This window comes from Calliopsis andreniformis, unplaced genomic scaffold, assembly GCF_051401765.1.
Source record: "Calliopsis andreniformis isolate RMS-2024a unplaced genomic scaffold, iyCalAndr_principal scaffold0022, whole genome shotgun sequence".
NCBI lineage: Eukaryota > Metazoa > Arthropoda > Insecta > Hymenoptera > Andrenidae > Calliopsis > Calliopsis andreniformis.
This window is the reverse complement of record NW_027480432.1, coordinates 4,817,529-4,841,573: the sequence shown is the minus strand read 5'-3', so window position 1 is coordinate 4,841,573 and position 24,045 is coordinate 4,817,529. Positions and strand designations below refer to the sequence as shown.

Genomic DNA, 24,045 nt, shown 5'->3' with positions numbered 1-24,045 from the left:
TTGGTCGTTCACGCTTTTCATTTCGAGCCACAATCGATTAAAGAAGAATGTTCACCTTGTCTTCCTGTTAGCCTTCCTTTGTCGATCGGGGTAGGTACACACTAACAAGTGATGAAATATTATAGTAGCAACAGGTGTAATTCGAATTAACGCCTGTCAGGCATTCCTTCATCCACCTTTGGTGCTATACACTTTCGAGACATCAATTCTGCAAAATTCTGCCAAGGTTAACCTTTCTCACGCTTTAGCGAGTACATTATCATTGTAAAGAGGACGTAACCTAGTATACACGTAAGAATAGTATTATAATTTTAATATAATTTTGCACAATCATGCTCCTGCTATTATTAGAATTTCTAGAAATATAGACTTCGTCTTTTAATCAGAGAAAAGTGAATTTCTTTAGATCTCGTAGCTTCTGTTCTCTATAATATATGTGTGTCAGTAATCAGAATAATTCTTTCCAAAAATTCCTCCTCAAATCTATATCCCAAGTTCAACCAAATCCCTCCTCTACCAGTAGACTCAAAAAACCAAGGCAACCAATTCCCTCATCAATCCTCAACCCCTTGTCTTCCTCCGCAGCCCAATAAAACGTCCCCAGAAGCCCACGAAGAGGCGTATTCGCGCGGTAGGAAGTTAAACGGCGGCGTTCTGCATCAGGAAGTCATCGATCTACCATGGCGAGACGAGCCCGTGTTTCAGCCGTCTCGAAAGCTCCGCGTCTTCGACTGGCGCTTTATAGCCTCGCGCAGGCTCGTACGTCACGAATTTTTCCCTCGATCCCGATATGGTCGCGAGGGGAATTTGTCTGCTCGCCGACGATTTGCTTGCATTAGTCCTGATCCAAGGGAAGTCGAACGAACCGTGGATGCGTCGTCGGATAGCCCAGCATGCACGAGCGCAGAGGAGCCACAGACGAGCACAATGTAGACGAGGGCCATGGAAAGGGTAAATCTGAAGGAAAGAAGAAACTCGTGGATCGATCGTGGGATATCGAAGAGTTATTCCTCGAGCGCCGAGGAAACTACTGTGCGCTAAGGTGGAAAAGTTATGGCCTCGAGTGCGTTTCACTCAGCCTCGTCCTTTTTCCCTGGCAATCGATCGCTCGAATCTCCCCGCGATCGTACTCGATCACGATATTCGAGTTTCACCTGCGCCGAGGATTTCGACGCTCGATTAGGACACGAGGTCGCGGAGGAAACTCGACGGGGCAGAGGCACGAGGCTGCGCCGCGGAAAAGTCTCCTCTCCCCGAAAAGGGTAAGAGAGAGCGCGCTGGGAGGATCGAGCGCACGAGGAGCGTGATCGATCGCGCAGGATCGGCTGATTTATCCGTTGCGTGCGCGGGGAAAATGTCTCTGCGTCTGGCGCGAGGATGTCGCCGCGCAAAGGCCGCGCATACCATTATCTACCATCCGCGAGATGGATTTAATTGCCCGATCATATTCAGAGAGGGGAAATGTCGAACGATCGACGTTTCGCAAGATGCTCGATGAATTGCTCGGCCAAGACTGCCGATTGTTTATCGGATCGCTACCGAACCGTTGCTTCATCGCGACGTAATCTTGCATCGTGGGCTACCTACGTTCGCTATTATGTCCAAGAGGGAAAGAACGAGAGGATCAAGTTTCGCGACATGAGATTTGTGGAGGAGAGACAGGAAACGATTTTATCGGGTCGTTGGTGCTTGAGTTTCAGGGACATGTGGCTAGACTCTATTTTAAAGAATTTTAAATCTGTGCTGAAAATTGTTTAAAATTGGGTTATAAAGTTGTCTCGATATAAGCTCGAAGAATCACGTTAAATTTTTAAACACACTTTAAACCTTAAAAATTAAAAGTCCCCAAGAAACACAAGTGTCACAGCTAGGATGTAACTAAAACATCACTGTAGCTAGTGATACTATAAAATACAAGATGTTAATAACAGCAATATTAATACTTCACAATTTCATGGTCCATATAATTCATGACAATTTATCCTAAAACGAAAAATCGATTCCTCACCTCAGCTCTCACATTTCAAAGCCCACGAACCTCCTACAACACTAGCAAAGTAGACCATTACTAGATCGCTAATTTTCAGGGATTCATCCCAGCGATAAGGTGTCGCGATACGGTGGGACCAATCTCTCCAAGAAAACAATAGTGTTTCCTCGTTACACGAGGGTCCTGCACCTCGTGCGCTTACTCAATCCGAAAGATCATCCTCAATGCACGCCACCGTCCCGCGTGCATCTACGGGATGTACGAGGGGGTCACGTGAATCCGATTCCAGCGTGATAATCGTTCGACGAACGCTTTCCACGGCTGCCGCCAGTTCGATATTTCATCCGCGGCCAGTTCGCGTGACTAACAGAGCTCCCCCAGCCACCTCGTTTGCGAACCAGGAACGACGATTGTCTCGCGGACAGACAGACAGATTTAGCAGACAACAGGCCCCGCCGCCAACGTAGACGCAACCCCGACACGAGGCCCTTTATTTACGAGGCGAGACGACGGACGTCTGCCGCTTCGAGCCGCTTCCGGTGAAAGGAGGAACGAGCTGAATAACAGGAATTTTGAGGGCGCTGCTTTGGGAGACTGATGGATTCAGAAAACTTTGGAAAAATAAAATAGAGTAGGGTGCGTGGGTAGATTATTTTTCTAAGAATTTTCTATTCTCTGCTATGTGGGTGATTATAAAAGTTCTTTAAGCCAGAAATTTTAGAACATGTTACTACATTCGTTACAATAATTTTGAAGTAATTTTCAGACCACTGCGGTAAAGAAAATTTCAATTTTTCTGAATCCTTGACCTATACTACTTACATAATTATCGACACCAGAATAATGAAGTCAATGAAATACTATTTCTTTCTCTGACATATTTTTACTAGCTTCTACTCTCTAAATTATTGTTTCTTCAGTCTACAATTTCCCCAAGCAAAGCAATCTACCAGGATAATTAATTACACAAAACACATTTTTGTATAAATCACTCTGCCCTCACTCTGCGCCGATGGAAATCTGTCCTCGTCAGAAAACTCGAGCGAAGCCGCAGCTCAGCGATGACCCTCTAAAAAGATGCAAACAGAAACAAAGGAGCTGGCCCAGTTCACGCCCGAGCGATCGGCTCAGTTGCCACAGACGTCTCGCCCTTGAGGATCGCCTTAAGCATTCATGGGACGCGGTGGTTCCCCGTCGCCCTGCGCGAACGTGCCCGCGCCCGATCTTTTCAGAACGATCGAGCTTGCGCAAACGGGGACACCGATATTGACGCAACTCGGCGAATTCTCGCGAACCGGCGCGAAACGGTCTTGGAAGTCTCCAGACCGGATCGAATTCGTGGGAAAAGGTGGCTCCGCGGTAGCCGCCACAGCAAACACGTTCGCGCGAGTCGTTCGAGAGGAGAAGCGTCGAAAATGAACGAGCGAGTGGAACAGAGGCGCCTTGTGATGGGTCGCGCGTGAAATCGTCCAGAGTTTTCGGACGCTCGGCGAATACAAGCGGATTGCGTGCCTCACGGCCGCATTTGCATAGCGCTCCCGGTCGGCGTGGACTCGCCGCGAGAAACCTCGGCCCCGAGCTCGCTCTTTATGCTGATTCCTTTGATTAAACACCTGTAAGATTGCTCGATAAGTTTTTGGGCAAACACAGCGGCGAATGGACTGTCGGCCGGATTAGGATGTTCTCGCGAAGCGAGCGGCAGACGGACGCTGCTCTGCGTGAGTGTGCCTGCTTGTAAATTGCGCAGAACTCTCGCGGACGATGAATATGAAAATATGTGGGTTTATGTAAGATGCAGATGAGGCTCTTTTTTTGGTTTAGCGAGAGGGAATGGCGGGTTCGAAGATGTTTTGCGGGGCGAGGGAGAAGTAATGATAGATGAGTGTGGGACAAGTGGTGGAGGAGATCATGGACAGGCAAAAATGGAGTAGCTAGGAGTTTCGCGAGTGCTGAGAATCTACTTTACGAAGGCATTGGTCTCCTACATTTATTTCTGTTTTGAGAACCTTGTAGAGGAAATACTGCGTGATGCGATATTCTTAAGTAGAAAAGGAACGTTATGCACAGACAGGAGACAGAGTGCTTCCAGAAATGTGAGAAGTTATACAATTGCTAGCAAATACTGTATCTATTTCCATTTCAGATATCTTTTAGAAGAAATACCTACGGTACAGCATTCCTAAGTAGAAAGGGAACTCCGTGAACAGACAGAAAGTAGATTACTCCAGAAATTTGAAAAATAGTTTAAAGCTTCTTCGACCTTTTCCCACGTATCCGAACGTGAATTTTCCCATTTTTAAGCTTTCTCAAGAATAGCATAAAAAGCCTTGATCCACTTTCACTGCAAAATGTCATTACGCTCAAAAATACCTTTCTCCTAAAGTTTACAACATCGATCTCCATTAAAATCAACACTGTGGTTCTTCACGGGACGCGAAAGTAATAATTCCGAGCATAAATTTAACAATGATGGGATCACGTTAGCACACACGATCGATAGATCGCGATTTATCGGCTCGTAAAAGCGGAATCGCCGTGATTTGGCCCACATAAGAGAGGCAAGGTGCTGGACGTCGCGCGTTTCCTCATAAATCGCTCTTTATACGAGCAAACCGTTGCGGTTCGCGGTTTCCTCCCTGCGTGTCACGTTTTACGCGTGTCGAGGTCAGCCAGCGTCGAGGTTAGGCGTCGCTTCCGGTGGGATCGTTGGATACCAGCACGAACCACGGAGGAATTTGCTAGCCCATTTTTTGGCTCATTTATGGGATAGCAAAGTGCATTCTAACGCCACGTTAACCTGCGAACTTATACCAAAGACAGTCGACAAATAGAAACTTAAAACACAAAATTAAAAACTCCACGAATTCCTAATCCCTAGGATTTTATATCCTACAAGATCCTTCTGACTATTCTCCTAATCGAATCATATAGCCAGAATGCAAAATTCCAAAATTTGGGAATTTGAGTTACATTTCTCCAGGAATTCCTCTGATCACTATTCAACCAAAAATCACAGACTCCCATTGTCACTTAGAATCGAAGAACGAGCAAGTTCAAAGCCGCGCAGCGATTCCACGGCGTTCCATGACATCCACAGGCCGTTTATCGCGAGGATCTATTTGCAGCGGTGGTATTTAAATGGCTGGCAATTAGGCGACGTAATAGCGGCAGTTAAGTTAAGTCGAAGTCGCCAACCGAATCGCCTGGTACAACGACGGCTGCAGAAAAGGGAGCCGCGGAAAAGAGCGGCGGTGGAGGCGGAAGACGCTAGCTGCGCTCGGATTCTCCGCGTGTGTTAACACGCGCCACCTTATTGCCAGGTCTCCTAACGTCCGCTTTATGAGAAAGCTAATTGTGCCGGCGCGGAGATATCGCGCGCAGATTGGCTCTATAATCGAGTTTACGGCGCTCGATCTCAGTTGCTGCGCTGTCTTACCGACCACGGTGCAAAGTGTTTGCTGCAGCGGAATCTCCGTGTCACCTGCTTTGGGTCACTTTATGGCGGAGATGAGGTTCAGAAAAGAAATTAGGAAAGCGTGGGTCAATGGACTTGGAATGTAGTCTATCGGAGAACAGAAATACTTAGATGGAGTTCGAGATAAAATTGTAATTGGCGAATAGAAAGGATGTAATGAATGTGGAATATCTTTTGTGTTATCATAAAGAGATATTTAGGTGGTCTTACTCGAGCGGATTATTCTGTAAAGTGATTTGAGAGCTTATAACGAGGGGATAGTGTGTCCTGAATAATTGTAGCTATTTTAAGTTATTAGTTCACGAAGATTGTGAAAGTAGAATCCAGGAAAAAGGATAGAGTCGAATTCTCTTTCTCTTGAGATTAATTGCACAAATTTAAGCTACATCTTCTAGGAATCGAAACCTCCATTTTCAAAATTATACACGATCGTGTCTGATCACAGTTTCTGCGTAGGACGAGCGACACAAAGCTTGTAAAAACGTGGGAGTGATGAATCAGGGTGCTTCTCTAAAATCGAACTCAAAGCGACACAAAGTGTTTCACCAACCCATTTAACTACACCTTAGATATATTCCAAGATCTCACCATAAAACGTTTCTCAACCTTTACACAAGAACCCATTACCATTAAAAACGTCGTCAGCTGCATACAAATACTAAAATCCACTACAACTTAAAGACTAAAACAAAAAAACAACAAGCAACAAACTACCTCAAACACTCCACATGCAAAGGCGCTAATTGCAATCAATCCAAACAACATTTTAACCCACCCAGTTGTCACGTCACGAACGTACGCTCTCCCAGGGATAATTGAAAATTGACGTCAGCAAGCCACAATTCGATTCCTCCAGAGCGACCTGGAGTAGGAGCACACGTCCGCGACTTATCTACGTCGTTACGTCAGAGATAGAGGCTCCGAGGAATATCAAAGAAGTAGATTACCGGAGCACTTTATGCAACGCTCGGCGGGGCCACGTAAAGGGAACACTTCTTCTTTCGTGCTAGATAAAAGTGACAGTGGAGGTGGGGGGGACACGCACAATGGGCACAGCACCAGAAACCGTTTCCTCGGCGGGCTCGGGCCGCGGCAGCCGAGGTTTCGACCGTTTAGGCGCTCGATTTCCACAGCGTTGGACGATTTCGCGACGCGTTCGCCGATTAGCGTTTCCCGTCACGATCGACAGATTAGTCGACCGGTTCGTTTTTTGCCCGCGCGCCGCTTTACTGCTTCGCTGGGAGTGTCCACCAGCTCGCCGCGGAATATATCGACTTCCCTTAGACAGAACTGTCACGTCCCGTATTTTATCCGCTGCCACCGACGAGAATCGGCTCCCCTTTCGTTCCGGAGGAGGCTCGCGGAATCGTGGCGATGCCAGGCGGTGCGGTTACGCAAACCCCTGGAACGCTTTCGTCGAACCGCGGAATCGTCGACGAACGTTGCGAAACTCCATTGGCCTAGCCAACGGACGCAAACGAATTGACGAGGTTGCCTCTTTTCCTGGCTAGGACTTCGATCGAAAGGGAACTGTAGGTTCCATGCCAAATGGAGCAGGCTTGTGGAGATGTGCCAGGGGAGTGGAAAGAAAGTTAGCGTCCCGAGGTGTGGGAAGGGAGATTTTTAGAATTTTTGAGGAGAATAAAATTTTCAAGAAAATTCCTATTCATCTTTCAGTTTAACTAGAAACCCTCTAATGAATCTTGGCAGGACTTACAATGCTAATTTATTCTAAATGCTGCCAACACTTGAAGGGTTTCCAGATAAACTGATCACCCTGAATTCTGTTTTCCATAGAAAAGGTTTCGTTATGTTCTGAATCTCGTGTCTGACCACCACAGTCTGTTTCCACTAGAGAAACCCTAAATCCATCAAGATCTATTTCTACTACATACAGCTTCTTCGATTCTTTTCTAATAATAAATCAAACATCCTCTCATTCGAAGCTTCCTCTAAACCCCTCCTCATCCCAAATATCTCTGCACCAATTTATAAGGCCCGCCACGCCTGACCCCGCCACTAAGGCGTCGAATCAGGGGATTCCCGACACGTTGCGATGCAAATCGTCCCGAGGCATTGTTTTTCGCGCGATTATGCGTCGGACGACATCGGGAAAATTTTTCGTCGCCGAGTCGCGTGATTCACCGAGGTCGCTGAGGCACGAGCTGTGGATCGAGGACAGGCGACAAAGCGGAGACGAGCTCGAGGCGAATCGTGGCACCGGGTCGCTGGTTTTCGCGCGACCCTTTCAACTCGGGCACTGTTGCCCGCTCGTCGAGCGGCCTCAGCCTGGAATCCGAGGGACTTCCGGCGGGGGAATCCGAAAAGGCACTTAGCCGTGATGGAAGTGTCGAGTTTTCCGGTGCGATGGGTGCAATTGCATCGACGTTCTCGAGTGCAGTTCACTGTGCTCTGACAGGCCAAGGAGAACGATTGCAGAGTGTTGGAAAAATTTAGAAGGGAATGGAGAAAGAAAGTTAGGAAACCTATTCTTTTTTTCTTTATACGTACCTATACATACCTGTTTATTAAAATTCTAATAATATAAAATAATAGATATTCGGTGCTTTTTAGCTCTGATTCCTTAATTCTAAACTAGAATTTTTTATTTGCTTCCTTTTGCAAGAAATTTCAGTGCAAGGAAAGGTTACCAAGGCTAAAAATTGCTTCCTAGCTTACTATCTACTGTTTTCAATGTCCACCCCCTCGAAAAATTAATTTCTTCCAGCTAACAGATGTTCCCTTGAAAATGTAGGAATTAGTGAGCACTTTAGACAGCTAATGGTATCATCGAGTCTTCCGACAGCATCATACGTTGCCTTTCGTACATCTCGAAGAACGTGGTGCACCAAAAATGGAAGAGGCTCGAAGAAACTGGACAAGAGGGAGGGGCACGAGGGGAGGCTCGTCTCCGATGTTACGCGGGGAATTCGAGGCAGTCGTTAGTATGCTAATGAGTGTCCCTGGTTCCTCGGTTCGCTCCCGTAATGCACGGCCTGGTAAATTATTTCAAATATTTCCCGAACTCCCGTGGACCGAGGGGCCATCCTCGTCCGACTACTCTAACTCTGTGAGAATGGAACATTTCTGTGTTGACACGCGACATTCTCAGTCGAAACTGAACGTAAATTGAGAGACAGGGACAGATCGAACGGGATTTTCGAGGCTTCTTTTTAGTGTATCAAGTTTGACCCCCTTTTCGGGGACCATAATGGAGACGTGGTTTATGGTCACTTTGGTAGAGGAGATTATGTTACATGTGGAAGTGTACGAAACTTTTAGGTGATATAAGATAGGTCCGATGGTCTGGCTGCTCTGATAGTTCCAGAATTTTTTAAGGAAATAGGTGGAGTTTATTCGCTGCAGAGGTTTTATTGGTTCTGTTGGTTTCTTGGATTATTATATTTGAGGAGATGGAAAGAAGCTTTGATTGAACCGAAAAATTTTTTTTTCACTTTGCTAACTCATTGCTACTTTTAGGGAGAAGTACCTACAAAGACTATAGATACATAATAACCATTTCAAAATTGTAAAATTGTAGAATCTTACATAGAATATTTAGTAGAATTATTAAATTTCGAATAAAAAATTTTCATTTTATACCTAAGTCTTAAAATTCAATCGAAAGCTACGTAGTACTGTTCACATATCTCAAATTGAATAGTTTCGAGATCAAATCTTCAAGGAACCTCCTTTGTAATCCAGATACCAACTCTATGAGATTCTACCTCCACCACAGATAACTATTATAAAATACCACTAACCATTTTTTCCAATTAATTTTACCCTTTTACACAAAACCCCACGTAGAGTGTCGATATCAAATATCCCTCGAACCTCATCTTAAGAACGATCATCCAACAATTTCTGAATCGAGTATCCCGGACAACACGCGTCGGTTTAGCATGAAAGATCGGTCGCCAGGTCGAGTGGCTCTGATTCTCACCTCTGGACTTTCGTGCGGCTCTCGATATCAGGGCCCGATGGCGCCGTTATATATCCCGCGATAACATCGAAAACTCCGTGAGAGCAACGTTCCAGCCCTCTCTCTCGACCTCCGTAGTACATAGTTACGCTGCGGCGAGCGACGTACACCGCACGATGATAATATTAATTCCCCAGCTGGCCGTATCGTCTTTCATCCGAGAGCCAGGTCGCGCGGCGATCATTAATTAAACATTCAATTCGTATGAGAAATTTTCGAGCCTCGCGGCTAACAGCTTGATCGATGTCGGATCAAGGGCGAGAAAAAGGTCCCGGGAACGAATCCCTCCTGCGCTAACGGTAACGAACGAAGGGAAAAAAGCTCGCGATACATCTTGCGTTGGGAGCGTTTGCTCTTAAACGAACACGGGATGGTGCAATTCGACGTCTCGCCGCTGAGAAATTAACGAGAGGAAAGAATGCAAAGGCTCTGCTGAAAGTGATTTTTCTGATGAAAGTGAAAGGAGTGTGATTAGATTGATGACACAGGACGATTCTTTCGAAGCGTAGAATGACTCGATTGAAAAACAGTTGAGGTGGATATCTGCAAAATTATTGGGGCAACTGGAGACCATGGGTATATAGTAAGTAGAAGATAAAATGCCTCTATTTATCTTGCATTAGTATATAGGTACTTAATTCTTTGATTTCTAAGTGAAACAGGTGTTCACTTAAATGGGTCTTAATAGAAATCCCTGAATTTGACTCTAAACTGAGCAAGTATACACTTCAAACTGTTCAACGTCAGAAGGATACCTAGAGCATCTCCAAAAAAATCCTACTGAAGGCTAAAAAATCTTCCAACTACCTAATCCCAAAAAATACAACATGTGCCTCAACACCGTGACACAAAGTTGCACCTAATAAACGCATAAATATACCCCAAGTTATCAGAGGCATCCAAGCGTCGAGAGAGGGCGAGAAAAAGGTAAAGGGGATTCCCACACAGAGAACGAGCTGAAAGGAGCCGATAGAGGCCGCTGTGGCAAGACATCGAAGGTATAGCGCACATAAATCTGTATCGAGCCGAGCTCTGCCGTATTTTCCCTCGTCCAGCAGTTCCTAGTCCACGGAGAGAGAGTCTAATTTACCTAAAACGCGTTATCTGGTGGCTCGGTCTCGGAGCTCGCCGAACGCACGCGGCAGAAACAGAGACAGCCCGTGGGCCCGTTGTTGCCTTAATGAGGTCCAATTACTATCGGATGGGTCACTTAGTATGCGGTACCGATATTCCACGGTGCACCACATTAGTGGGACGAGAGATGAGAGCAAGGGTCAACACCCTTCGGCCAACTAAACGCGGCTCCTAACGAGACTCCTCCGATCCTCCTGTCGTTTCAACTCTGCACGCGTTCTGAGCTCGCGCGCGCACGTGCTCAGCGGATTCCGACGATTGGATATTATTCGCCTTATCGATCGACGATGCTAACATCGAAGGACGTTGAGATGAAAGGAGACCCCACTTTTGCTGTTTCCACCTGAGCAGTAGGAACGAGCCTTTTCGATGGATTGTGGAATGGAACTGACTAGAAAAACACCTCAAGTTGTCGACTTCGATTTTAATGTGCTTTTAAATAGATTGTTAATACTGTTTGTAAGATACTAAGTACAGTTATTAAATAGTTTTGGAGATATGAGCAATTATATATTGGGAGGGTGAGGGATTCTTGAGGGTCTGGTGCTTTGAAGGAAAAGTAGAATTTTTAGTTAATTGCTATCACTGATTTTGAACATAAAAAATAAGTAAATGAAGAAGAATTTAAATTCACTTAAAAAGCTGAAGCTACTAATTCCTAATATAAAAACCTAAATAGTATTTAAAATATTGGGAACTTCATCAAGATTCTAAAGACGATCGAGTAGCAGCCGAAACAGTTCCTGAAGGAGGACGATCAGAGAAAATCGATTCTCCGCGCTCGATTCCCCCATCCACTTATGGATTCGCGTCGGCCAATGATTTTTTACGTCAAACGTTCCGTTCTTGCTTCCATCAGTATCAGACTTCCTCACCTTCCTCATCGATGGCTCGACATGTACGTGCTCCTCGTTCCTACTCTGATTCGATGCGGCTTATTAAGCTCCCCTTTTCTTTAAACTAGAGTCCCAGCATCGCAGGGTGACTTGGAAAGGACATACATTGATTCTTGACTCATGATTTCGATGACGGTAGAAGTGGTGACTTAAACGCGTGGATAAGCGGTGATTTCAACGCGTGGATAAACGCTGTCGCTGGGATTCGAAAGGGACGCGTGCCTCGACCTTAATTAATTCTCTGTTAATTGCTTTTACGTGGCTTCATCCGCTGACGACTTTATTCGACGCGTTTCATCGCTATTCTTTAATTGGCGCCGCTGAATCGAGTGTGAGTCGTTTGAATCGCGTTAACTACGCACTAGTTTGCCTTATTGCGTGGAACACACGTGTAATTCTATTTCAAGAATCTCGGTTACGTTGTAAACGTTCGTGTCTTGGGAACGATAATTACACGAGCACAGGTATGCAGCTTCTGTATGCAAAACGAGACTTGCGGTGGAAGAATTGAGTGTGCTCGTTAAACCTCTGTCTTATGAACTTCCTCAGGCTGGAGGTGTCAGAGTTAACTTAACTAACTTGAGTGGGTACAAGAAAAACGCTCCAAGTGGTCGTTGATTAGGCTTAATGGATTAATTAATGAATAAACGTCTGCTCTAGTAATTTAAAATATGAGGATGAAGTATTTATGTGAGTGTACCTCGTTACTATTACTCAAGGGACTTATTATTCAATTATATACTAATTATTGCTCAGTATGCTGTATATAAAACGCCACGTGTTTTCATTCAGAAAATATTAAAATAAAAGGACGAAGAATTTTATTAGATTTCCCACCTCTCTATAATCGAACCTTCTCTAGATCTATTAGACTGCAGATTTTGATGCATTTATAGGAGCTTCAAATACGAAAAAATCCACAAATATAAAAAGTAATATTTCAGAAGTGAACAAAATTTCTACTCACATGTTATCTCTTTAACTAAATAACAATAAATATTTGCATTATTATCAAAATATAAATTAGCATAAAGATCCTCAGTCTACTTATCATAAATCCTCTTCTTACAATATAACTCCTCACAAGCCTAATCTAAATTTTCGAGTGTCTAGTAGCGAGGGTTTAAGGAAGCAGAGACCAGGAATGAATACAACAATTAAATGGATTGTCTCCTTACCTTGCATCCCTCGCACGTGAACGCCCCGAAATGGAACCCAGCCGCCGGCTCGCCGCAGACCTTGCACTGTTGGTTCATCTGCAATTATAGAAATTATGTTATTCGAAGGATAGCTACGCATGCGTCAGTTAGGCCTGCTCATCCTTGGAAAGATAAAGAGGCGAGGAGGCCTGCCGCGACGGGGGAGGGCGCGGGATGACGAACCGGTTCTTCTACGTTCGCTTCGATTTTTATTCCTCCCACAATATCTTACGAATGCTCGAGTGCTATTTGGATTACGAGGAAGAGGAGCTTGAAAAATTATTCCCCTGCTTCTTTATGACTATTATCGCCACTGACACGGTGCAACCAATGCTAATGCATCAGCTACACTATCGACATCCCTTCCTTCTTATTTTTCCCTCTATTATGTGTAGTGATACTGAACTTCGTTTTGGATACAGTTCTCGTGGATTAGGACTACTGACTGGTTGTAGCTTACTATTAGGAGTGGGACATTTCTTCTGGTTCTCTTTTGTAGGGTCCATTATTAATGAGGAGACAGTGGAAGAAAGCTGGAGAATCGTTAGGGTTTCCTGGGGTGCGAGTAACTTTCTAGGTTCGACAGGGTGGAGTTTGTTTGGTAAGGGAGGAGGGTCATAAATCACCGCTATCGGGGCGAAGACACCATCTGTTGCGCGTCGGTGTCAGGGAAACGGTCCCATTTTTCGAGTAAAGTGGAATCAAATTGGACCATCGATGATCTGATAAGGGGACTTTCTGGGACTGTAGGGATACACCTGGCGGTTTCTAGTGTTGCCTGGTCTTATCTTTTAGAGAGGGTTGAGTCGCATAATTTAGTGGAAACCTTGTTTTCGTGGGACTAGGAATCTCCTAATTTATTTCTGGAATCAATTTTACCTTTAATACAAACTAACAGACACCACTAATTCTCGGTAAAGCAAAAAACTTAAAAAAGTGTTTCTAAAAATTAATATCATACAAATTTCAAGAAGTTCATAAACTGTGCCACAAAATTTCTCCAAAATTCCAACAATTTCGCAAGCCCTCCTTTTTACAGGCTGAACACAAAACCCAGCTGTCTGTAATTAAAGCCCGAATGCAGCCGTTTAATCGACCCTCTGCAATTGTTCTCTGAAAGTAAAGAAACTGACTCGAAGAGACAGAGAGACGCAGAGAAGGGAGAAGAAGAGAAGGCTCGCAGGTTCGTTAAGGTTTCCAAGTTTTTTCTCGACGCAGTTGCTTGACGCCCGCTCTTTCTTTCATTCCGCTTGCCGATGAGACCCATCCTCTTCTCTTCTGCCCCTCGAAGCAGGGGCCACTGATACAGGTATCGTTCCTTTTTTCCTTTTCCACCTTTTCCCTTACTCCGACAGACTCTGCTCGCCTCACTTGTTACGAGATTTTTGGATAACATCAATTTCTGGACTGCTCGGGGCTTGAAATAATTGGGGATTTTCTGGTCAAGTGATCTTGAGGAGCAGGTGTGACCAGGTGCAGATAAATTTGTTTATTTGGAGGGCGATCAATAGCTATTGGGTATTTTCTCAATTTTTGAAGGAATGTGTGTACTCTTATTTCCTACAATATGAACTAAAAATACTAATTATCCTAAGAATAAAGAATTATAATACACTACATCAATACCTCTTCTCAATCCCAAATACTCAGAGCACCTAAACACCCAAGATCCCAAAACCCACGAGAAATCTTCCTCAGAATACAACCCAATTTTGCCCAACCACTAAGTCCACCCACCAACCCACCCACATTTCTAACAACTGGAAGCCTAAAACTCGGCTCGAAGGCCAGAAGCACCAAGGAGTCGCGTGAGAATGCTCCAGAGAGTCGAAGCTTTTGAATCGACAGAGCAGACGGCGATCGACTAGAAGAGGGGGAGACCCGAGAAAGAGGGAGGAAAGGTTAAGCGGAGCAAAAACGGGGCGCGGAGCTAATATCGAGACGTTGTTTCCATCGATGCGGTCGACACGCCAGGAGGAATATTCGAGCGAGCGCGAGGCCGTGCACGCAGGCCGACGTTGATTAAGAGTGGTCTCGCGATTAACAGTAAATCACGGCGAGGCGCATCGATTCAAACAGCCTTCCTCGTAACCGTATCCGTGGCCCGTAACCGCGACGGTGACTATAACCAGCGAACGGTACCATTTAAGTAGCCGAGCGTATTGATTTTACAAAGGATCCGTCGACGTAGAAGACAGATCGAACTCGGTCCCACGAAGGTTAATCCGGGCCAAGGTTGGCCTCTGATCAACGTCTCTGCCCTAAAGTGTCCCGTGACACGTGAACTCCGAGGTTTCTCCCGCCTCGATTTTTCTTTCTAATTTTCGCCTGTTCCTTTATCTCACGCTATCCCAGATTTATCACGCCTAATCGGTTCCCCTTGATAGGAAGCGGTTGATTAATGTCGGGCTTGAATATTCATCCGAAAGAGGTTCGATTCAGACGTTACAGGAGTTCCTCGATAAAGGCTCCCATTTAAATAACTAGATTTCAATATCGAGAACGTTATAGCGAATTAATATTCATGCGGCGTTCCGTTAATGGGAATCTAAAAGCACGGTCCCCCCCGTGCTGGATTCCAGTTCCCAGAGTGGCCGAGTTCACGTGCCCACGGCACTAGAGACGCTTATCACGGCCACGGAGCATCAGATAACGACCACCAGCTCGGGAGCATTCCTTCTCCATTGATATGCAAAAATAGTGAACCCGGGAGCAACGAGAGCGAGTTCATAATCTGTTCATCGACGTTTCATTGGGCCCGTCGCGCGAGGCTCGCGAATGGGGGGGTCAGCCTCGTGCGCGCGCGTGCTTCGGTACCCCAGTTTCCACGGGGAACAAGAGTCAATATTTGCCTGGCGGTCGTTCGTTAATGAAGTCGATCGACCTGCTCCAAATATCGGCTTACGCGGCACCGACTGCTTCGTCGAGCGGCGATGATCGAGAGAGGGGCCAGGGGTCAGGAACCCCTCCCCTTGAACTTGCACTCGGCCCCAGCGCGTGTTCCCCGCGTCCAGGGGCACGCCAGAGTTTACGCGCCATTAAACCCGAGTCCCGTCTGACGTTTATCCCTTTATGAGAGTTTTTTCGGGGCTCCCTGCGCCAGTTGCCATTGTACCTTCCACCCTGGCCACTGGGACCGACAACCCTTTTCTTGGCCGACTTCTTGCGCGATCTGGAGGCGAGGAGGGCAGGGGAGGCGAGAAAGTGGAAGATTGAAGAGGCTTTGGACGATGGAGCGTGTTGAGAGATTGAGAGTTGGGAGTTAGGAGTTAGGACTGTTGGGAAGTGGATTTTGAAAGTATTGAGGATGACTGATTTTGAGGATTTGGGAGACAATAGTACCCTGAGAATTTAAAAATCGAGGTGTTTAAATAGTAAAAAAGACAGATTTTAGAATTTTCAAAGATGGAGTGTTTTAAGAATTTCGAAATTTAGAGCCTGAGACACTGAGTTATCGAATGAAGTTACTTATGTGGAATCTTTCAGTCTGTGTCAGTAGAGGTGCACCTTGAATTCAGAATTACATATTTTTATGGCGTTTTTGGAAGACTGCTTCTAAAGGAGGAAGACAAATAGAAGCAACAGGATTAAGATAGAATGGAAGATCCTTGATATACTAAATTCTATAGCAGAGTTCGTGGAAAAGGAAAGATAAATTTAGTTTGAAGAAGGTTATGTGCAAGGCTCGATACAGTCCAAGAAGGAAACTGGCTACGTGAACAGAAACTTTGATTTGTTGGTCCTTGATTAGACACCAGAATACATACTTCACAATTTTTACACGGATATCTCGTGTTTTTTCTAAACTATACACTACCAGATATGTCGAATAAGATGGCCACTAACAAACTCGAAAATAACATCTAATAAATATCTAGTAACTTTAAGAACTATTTTACCACAATCGAACTCATGTTTCTTCTGTACACAATCTTCACACAGAACTTAACTAAAGTCCTCCTATATATCAAGAACTATCAACATTGAGACTAATCAAAATTTTGCTTAGCTATTCCCCAGGAAATCAAAAATTCTCTATATATAAAACCAAAGCTAGCTAAATTATGAAAACTATCTCTCCCAAAATCCCCACTCATTCAAAGCCACCATTGAAACTAAAGGCACCAAAAAGTAGCACCAATCCCCTAGAACATGTACCTAAATGTTCCCTCCAAATTCTGGTGCCTCCCTCATTCGCAAACCAACCCACTATAACCAAAGCTTACTTGCATCAGCCTTAATCGCCTCGTGCAACTGCGCTCAAGAAGACTCGCCCCCACGTTCAGCTTCATTTCCCCTAATTGGCGATAAAAGGACGTAATCGTCAGTATATTTTAGCGAGTGCATCGTCGTTCGCGCGCGTAACTACGCGCCGATAAGATCGCTCCCGAGTCGTTGGCGAGCGAGTTTCGCGCGGAGAAATTCCCCGCTCCGCCACCTTCGCCGTTTCGCCCGCGTGATATATCGACTCCCTCTTTCGAGTAGATTCATTAACTCATTAACCTGGCGAGAAAAATCGTCGGCCGTATATCACGCGCGGGGCTGGTAATCAAGCGGTCATTCTTAACGCAGCCATAAATTCGCGAATTAATATACCTCCAATTAATTAAATCGCGTAACGCTTTCTCTAAGCGACTTGCGCTCACTGACTCAGCTCGGGGAACTGTAACAATCGCTGCTCGGACCCTGTCAACCGAGTAATTGCACTTAACGCGCTCGTGAATCGCGCGGTGGAACCCGTTTGCCGCTCGCCCGCTCCCGGCGGAAATCGACGAAAGATTATTCGAACCGTTTAATTGGACGATTATCTCTTAACTCGCGTTTCGTTGATCCGAGTTTTTGCCACGGCGACAGACAACCTCGATGCCGCTGCCACTTGCTCACGGTGGTGAAATTTCATTCGGGGAAACACTAGGACAGGTGATCGGGAGATGATGATAGCGAGGACTCTGGGGATTTTGGTGGATGCTGGCGATTTATGAGGGATCTGAGGATTCTTGAGGAGGATTTTGAAGAATCGGAGACTCGGAGGATTTCTAGAGTATTTTAAGGAATTTCAAAGAGATTCTAGTAATTTCTGAGAGATTCTAAAAATCTCCAAAATATTCTTACATTTATGAAGTAGCTTCAGACCTCTTATCGATTTTGAGAGAGTCAAAATATTAACACTGAACAAGTGTCTTAAAAAATATCCAAATTTCCAATCTACCAACTTCAACATCTCCAGAACCTAATCCCAAAAAAGCCTAAATTGTACTTTCCTGAAAAAGAGTCCCTCAACTCGAAATTCGTCCAAGCAAAGACGACTGCTCCCTCCCACAGTTACTTGCGAATTCCTTTGTGTCGTCTTCACGGCACGAGGTCGAAAAAGCGAGGACCCAGGCACGAGGCACCCGCTCATTGGCAGTCGCCGCGGGTCGTCCACGAGCCCGGACAATCCATCCAGAGGACAGACGTTCAGGGAAAGCCTCGAAAGGGAAACTGGAGTGCGTCGAGAATGCCGACCAGGTCGCGCAATTTGTATCGGGCTCGGATGCGTTTTTAACGATCGCTTTGATGGATGATGGCCGCGCCTCGCTGGCACGTCGATCGTGGTCCTTGAAAAATGACGCTCCAGATCGTTCCTGCACTCGAAATCCCGTCACGGTTCCTCCGACACACACACGAGAGGATCGATCCGAGGCATAATGCCAAGGGGAGAGGACGGCAGCTCCTTTTCGGTTAATATGTTTTCGCGATCCACAAAGCGCCCGGTTGGGAGTCAAAGACAATTAATAACCTTCCGTAGGATCATTTATCGCGACAGTTTAGCCCCATGGAGAAGGAACCCGCTCGGTTCCTCGACGCGCCAGAGCCCTCTGGCATCCAGCGTGCGTGTTTCGAAGAGGAGGCGACCTGGTGACGGAGCATTGTTCGGATCCTCGGCCCGTGACCGATCCAATTTTTAACAGCGTCTGTTGGCGAGGTCCTAGGCGACAACCGATTTTCCTCAGACACTTCAACGTTAATCGTGGAAGCAACCCTTGCTACTTGTGGGAATGTGCTACGCAAGATTCGTTATGCTCCCGAGATATGAGGGTTGGGGGTTTGGGGGAGAAGAGAGTGGTGAATTTTGAAGAAGCTAAAGTGGTGTACAGTTGAGGCACCATGCGGTAAAAAATTTGGTAGAGTCAATTATTGTAGCCGCCGTTGGAATTCTTAATAAAAGTGAATGGATGTTCTGATATACAAAAATTCTGTTTTCAAGTCTGTTATTAATCCTTGCAAGATATGAGATAAGGGAATCGAGGATTTTAGTATCATCTTCTGATCGCTTAGAAGTAAATTGGTTTCCTGCAATAACATACCAGCGATCTAGCGATCTTTGATCCTCTCGTAACGATGATTTCTAACAGTGGAAGAGAGACACGATAAGAAGCTCGAGCGAAAGATGAGACTTCGGTAGTGGGAATTGACTTCTGAACTTCGTTAAAGATCTTAGTCTCTGCTGAGAAAATCTTCCATTCTAATAACCTCGCGATCGCGGAAGTTTGCTTAACCAAACGTCAATCGAATGTGCCGGTAGAAATTTCCATTTTAAATGCTGAGATTGCTGACTGCAATTGTAGTGCTTGGAAATTAGGTGGATGGAAATACGAGCTTAGTATCTTGAAGACAGAGGAATTAACATCAGGAGTAGTGACTAACAAGAGGAATCCCAGAAATGATGGCCAGAAGTATGAGCTCATATCGAAGGAATACTGTAAATAAAATGAGTATAAGCTGATTTATGGTGTTCTAGAAAATTTTATAAAACCAACAGATTCTACGTCAAGCGGATTTCACTATTTAATTGCTTGGAATTAGTAACCTCCGAACTATTAGAAACTCTAAACCAACATAATAGTGAAGAAACTTAAATTAGAAGATCTCTCAGATTTGTACTATTTCCATGTACATAGAATGCGTACACAATCAGAGGTCAATGAACTATCAATTAAAATACGCTCACCACCTATATATTCAATAAAGCTTACAACAATTTTTAAAAAGAAAGTCAATGAAACTCACAATTAATCATTACCCAAGTATCCTATCGCAACTGAAACAAAAATCCTTCAAAGACCCTCAGTATAACATCCCCACCCCAATTTACATCACCTAAAATCCCCAGCATCAGCTTTTCTCTAAACACTCGTAAACAGCTTACTCGGGTAATCTCCTTTAATTACATGGTGCAATACGCCAGTGATTTACATTCATCGATTTCCATTCCTCCTAACCCGACTCACCCCGCGAGTATTTTATGTCAGCCTCTTCTCTCAGCGGCAGAGTGTTCTCAGAATCCTCTCCGTCGCCAGAAGGCTCGCAACAAACTCCCAGCAACAGTCAGAGCGACTTAATCCTCCGCTCTTCAACTCTTAACCACTTCAACCTTGATTTACAATATCATAAACATAGACCATCAGCACTATCAGCAACGTCAGGTGTCGAACTATCACTACAGATCATCACTTGCGCACAGCACTCTCTCGACTTCTTTCGAAGTTCTCTGAACTACTCAGAAGACTAATGAAGACTAATGAAGACACGTTCACCGAGAAACGGTTCTCCAATCACAACAAGTGTTTCCTCTGATCGAAAGATGGAACTCGAACGCGCTATCACTCGCCCTAGCCAACTTTCTCGGATTCTCGGTCATCCTTGACGCGATAAGGGCCAGCTTCCCGTCGTAGCTCGAAGGAAATGTAAATGGGAGGAAGCTCGGCCGAGTGTAGTTCCCTGTATTTCGCGAATTATCGCCGCTCGACTGAAGTGCATCGGTTCAGATTAGAAAAGTAACGGGCCAGTGAAACTCGGGACTTGTGTACCGTTAAATGCATGTCCAGGGGACGCGGCATCGAGATAAGGGCTGCTGCAGAAAAATCCTCGCGAGCACCGTTTTTCGCGCACTGGTCGATCGCGATCCCGCCAGAGGCAGGGGTCAACGGGACGTGACCCGGTCCAGAAGGGCTCGGATTCAAAGGATCCAGTAACTGACGCAGGGGCAAAAACCTCCAGCTAATACGCGTATTTGTCGGGAGTTTTACGATTCCAAGGCGAGGGGAGGGCGAAAGGACGGCGGCAGAAAGGCGTTAAGTCAGATCACGACCCCGAGGGTTAATATGCAAATGGGCTGCGAGGATCCTCAGGCGGCTTACGCGGGGCGACGCAGTATCGCCGCGGAGGGATCTGAACCGTTGATTGTTCGGTCGATACAGGCACGAAAGAGCGCTCCCAGCTTGAGATTAAGGTTAATTAAGCGTCGAAGATTCGCTGCAACCCGCCGCCGCTCCTGATGGAAATTTCAAACCATTATTTCTGCCCGCGCTTTCTCCGACAAAGTAGTTCTTTTCAAAGATCCTCGGCCGTGGCGTATCTGTAGGTTTTTCTGGACTTTCTCTTAAAACTAGTCGCGAGGCTCTGCCATCTTCGAAGCTGGAATTCGAAAACGTCGCGCGGCGAATCTTCCATCGACGAGCTGCGGCGCTGCTTCAATGGCAGGGCTGACATTACAACTCCGCCGAGGTACAAGTGGGTAATAACCGTATGAAAGAGCGACAATAGCGGCTGACACACCGCGACGGGGTTAAAAAAGGGTAGGGTAGGGGGCAATAAATATATTTTGACATGGGAGAACCTGGCCAGGACTCTCATGCATAATAATTGTAACGCTCCGACTCTGTCTCCCTTCCTTTTACCCTCGTTTCTTCGCTCGCCTGTCTTCCCGCCTAGCACACGTGCGTGTACGTGCACTTCCGTGACTCTTGCTCGCCTTTATGCCGCGACAAAAGTGTCGCCCTTTGTGCAGACCGAATTACGTCGCTGTCTACCAGTAGGCAAATATTATAGCAACAGGCGGCTCGCCAGGGGTGACGATAATGTTTTCATTTGCGAGCAACCCCCGACCAACCGCACGACACTCAGCGCACGCGAGGGTATGTGCTCTCAAAAGCAGAACTGTGAAAGGGATGAGAGAGGGATGGGACAGATTGTCTGATAGGGAATGGCCTGTTGGGAATCGCAGAGAAGAGTTTGATGAAATCTTCATTTGTAGAGAAGGGGAGACTTTATGTTAAATTTGAGAAAAAGTAGAATCTTCAGAAATTAGAATACTATTCAGGTCTGTTTGATAGATATCTGGTTTATGGCGAAATCGATATTTATTGAGAAGGTAACAGTAGAGGTTCAAGAAAATTTCAAAATTTTTGATATGAGTATTTTGGTATGGGTAGTCTTCCTGTGTGTGGTACGAAAATATCTATGTTTCTTAATAGATACTAGCTTTATGATAGAATCGAGATTTTGGTACTGGAGGTAAAAATGGAGAGTCAAGAAAATTGCAAAATTTCTAATACTAATAGACATTGTAGGATACGTAAATCTTCCCTCTTCAGGAAATGGAGTTACTTGATTATCCAGATTTCAGTTCTGAGAAATTCTCAATTTTCAACAACTAATTTCTCCAAGACCTTTTCAACTGTCTAATTCACAGAATTCCTAAATTTTCAATATATCTGCCAGCACTGAACTGAACCTCAGACAACATGACCAGACTATCTAGATATTAATTCTAAGAAATAATTCTCTCTCAACTTTTCGCCCCCATTTCGCTAACTAAATATCAACTTCCCACATAAGTTCTCGACAAGCGCGATAACAGTATTCCCAGTGCAAATAGCTGCACGGTTTCGTAATTATACTATGATCGAAATTCACTGGCCGAAAGGGAGATTTCGAACGGTCAAGCCATGTACGACGTTGCATTATCAATTTCACGGCGCGGTGTAATCGCGAGCAGCCACTTTTGATGTAGACTTTAATTTACGAGGGATAAATAGAGCGGTGAATGGACTGTGAGATTGACGAAACGCCGGTGATTACTGGCTGAACGTGCGTGATTTATTTTCTAGTTTTTATAACTATCATTAGTTGAACTTTTTCGACCCCTCCTTCGAGCTAGTTCTTGCTGAAAAACTATTCTCTACCGAATTGGTTCCTTGGATTTTATATTACACAAGATACTCGAAGAATTCTATCACTCATAAGATCAAGGAAAAAGGTTCTCTCCTGAAGTGAAATTAAAATAATAGCACCAAGAGATACGAAGGAGTGCCTCTCACAGGGGTGCTAGGGAGCTCAAGAGACATCAACGCCCGCATGAGACATGAAGTCACGAAAAATATGGAGTACAGATAATCTCACTCACCTTCGCTGCCAGTTATCCACACGAGCGCCAACCGGTGCCTCAGCTCACCACAAACAAAATCAACCGTGGTCTCCGCGAAACAAATCGTCCGAGTCCTCTAGTCACACGTTACACACCATAACCCTCTGTGATCCCCGCAAGGGCGAATCGTTCGATCGTTGACACACACACGTCGAACAGTCTCGTGCAGCACGGTCACGTGGCTTGGCACACGGTAAACGTGCACAGACCCTTGGAACACAGTAGCAGTTCACCTGGGAGCGTTGACAACCGATCTCACCCCCTTCGAAGGACACTGGGCTCCGTGTACCGTTCCCCTCGGTGCAAATCCGTCGAGTGACCCCGAGTGCTCTGATCTCGATGATCCACGCGAGTCCGCGACTGGCTTCCGAGTCTCTCCTCTCCACCTTCGACTCTCCTTCTTTCTCTCTCCTTCCCTGCCCGTCCTGGATCCGACTATTTTTCCCTGGATCTGGCTGTCTGTCTCTCTCGAACATCCACGAGTCACGGTGCGGCCACGTCGATGGACGGGAGAGGACTGGCGCTTCGCGATCGCTGCGACCTGTTCGACTGCATCGAAGGCGCCTAAGGTGAGCCACGGCGTACCGACCGCAGCCGATTTTCCCCCCAGTGGCAGGGGAGACCTGGCCCTGCCCCTCGAGCCACGCCCCGCTGGCCAGAGGCCAATGGGCCCCTGTTGGGCCCCATCCGTCCGCCAATCCCGCTGCTCCTGGTCCCAGGAGACCCGCTGGCCAGGTGCCACCCATCGCTCCCCCACTTCCTGCCGCTGCACGCTTCTCCACTCACCGTTGGGTCTACTGTTCCTCGTGCTCTGTGTCGGTGAAGCCCCCGCGGAGAACCGATCGCCGGCTGCGCGATTGCTGCTCCTATCTTCGCCTGAGAAACGGTCAGCGGTCCTTGCTCGGCCTCCTCGATGCCTCCGCTGGGTTGCAAGACGGTTTGGCTGCCTCTGCACATGGGAAATTTCGTTTTTTGTGGTTGGGACCTGGGGACCGTTATTTGGGCGAGTGGAGGACCTCAGGGTCAAGTGAGATATTGAGAGGTTGGGAGTGGAGTGGGGCAGCTTGAGATTTTGAGGGTTTTGGGGTTTGGGAAGTGGGAGGTCTGGAATTGGAGG

At 46.0% G+C, this 24,045-nt stretch overlaps 1 protein-coding gene across 1 annotated transcript in view; it reads right to left on the bottom strand.

Moving 5' to 3' along the window:
* The window catches only part of LOC143186910 (uncharacterized), a 32,919-nt gene extending 9,935 nt beyond the window's left edge, over positions 1-22,984 (bottom strand). The window contains exons 1-2 of the mRNA XM_076390765.1: positions 22,908-22,984; positions 12,659-12,736 (exon numbers count right to left, since the gene is read on the bottom strand). Coding sequence (XP_076246880.1) covers positions 12,659-12,736 — 78 coding nt within the window. The 5' untranslated portion in view covers positions 22,908-22,984. The remainder of the gene's footprint in view (positions 1-12,658; positions 12,737-22,907) is intronic.
* Positions 22,985-24,045: the final 1,061 nt, after the last annotated feature.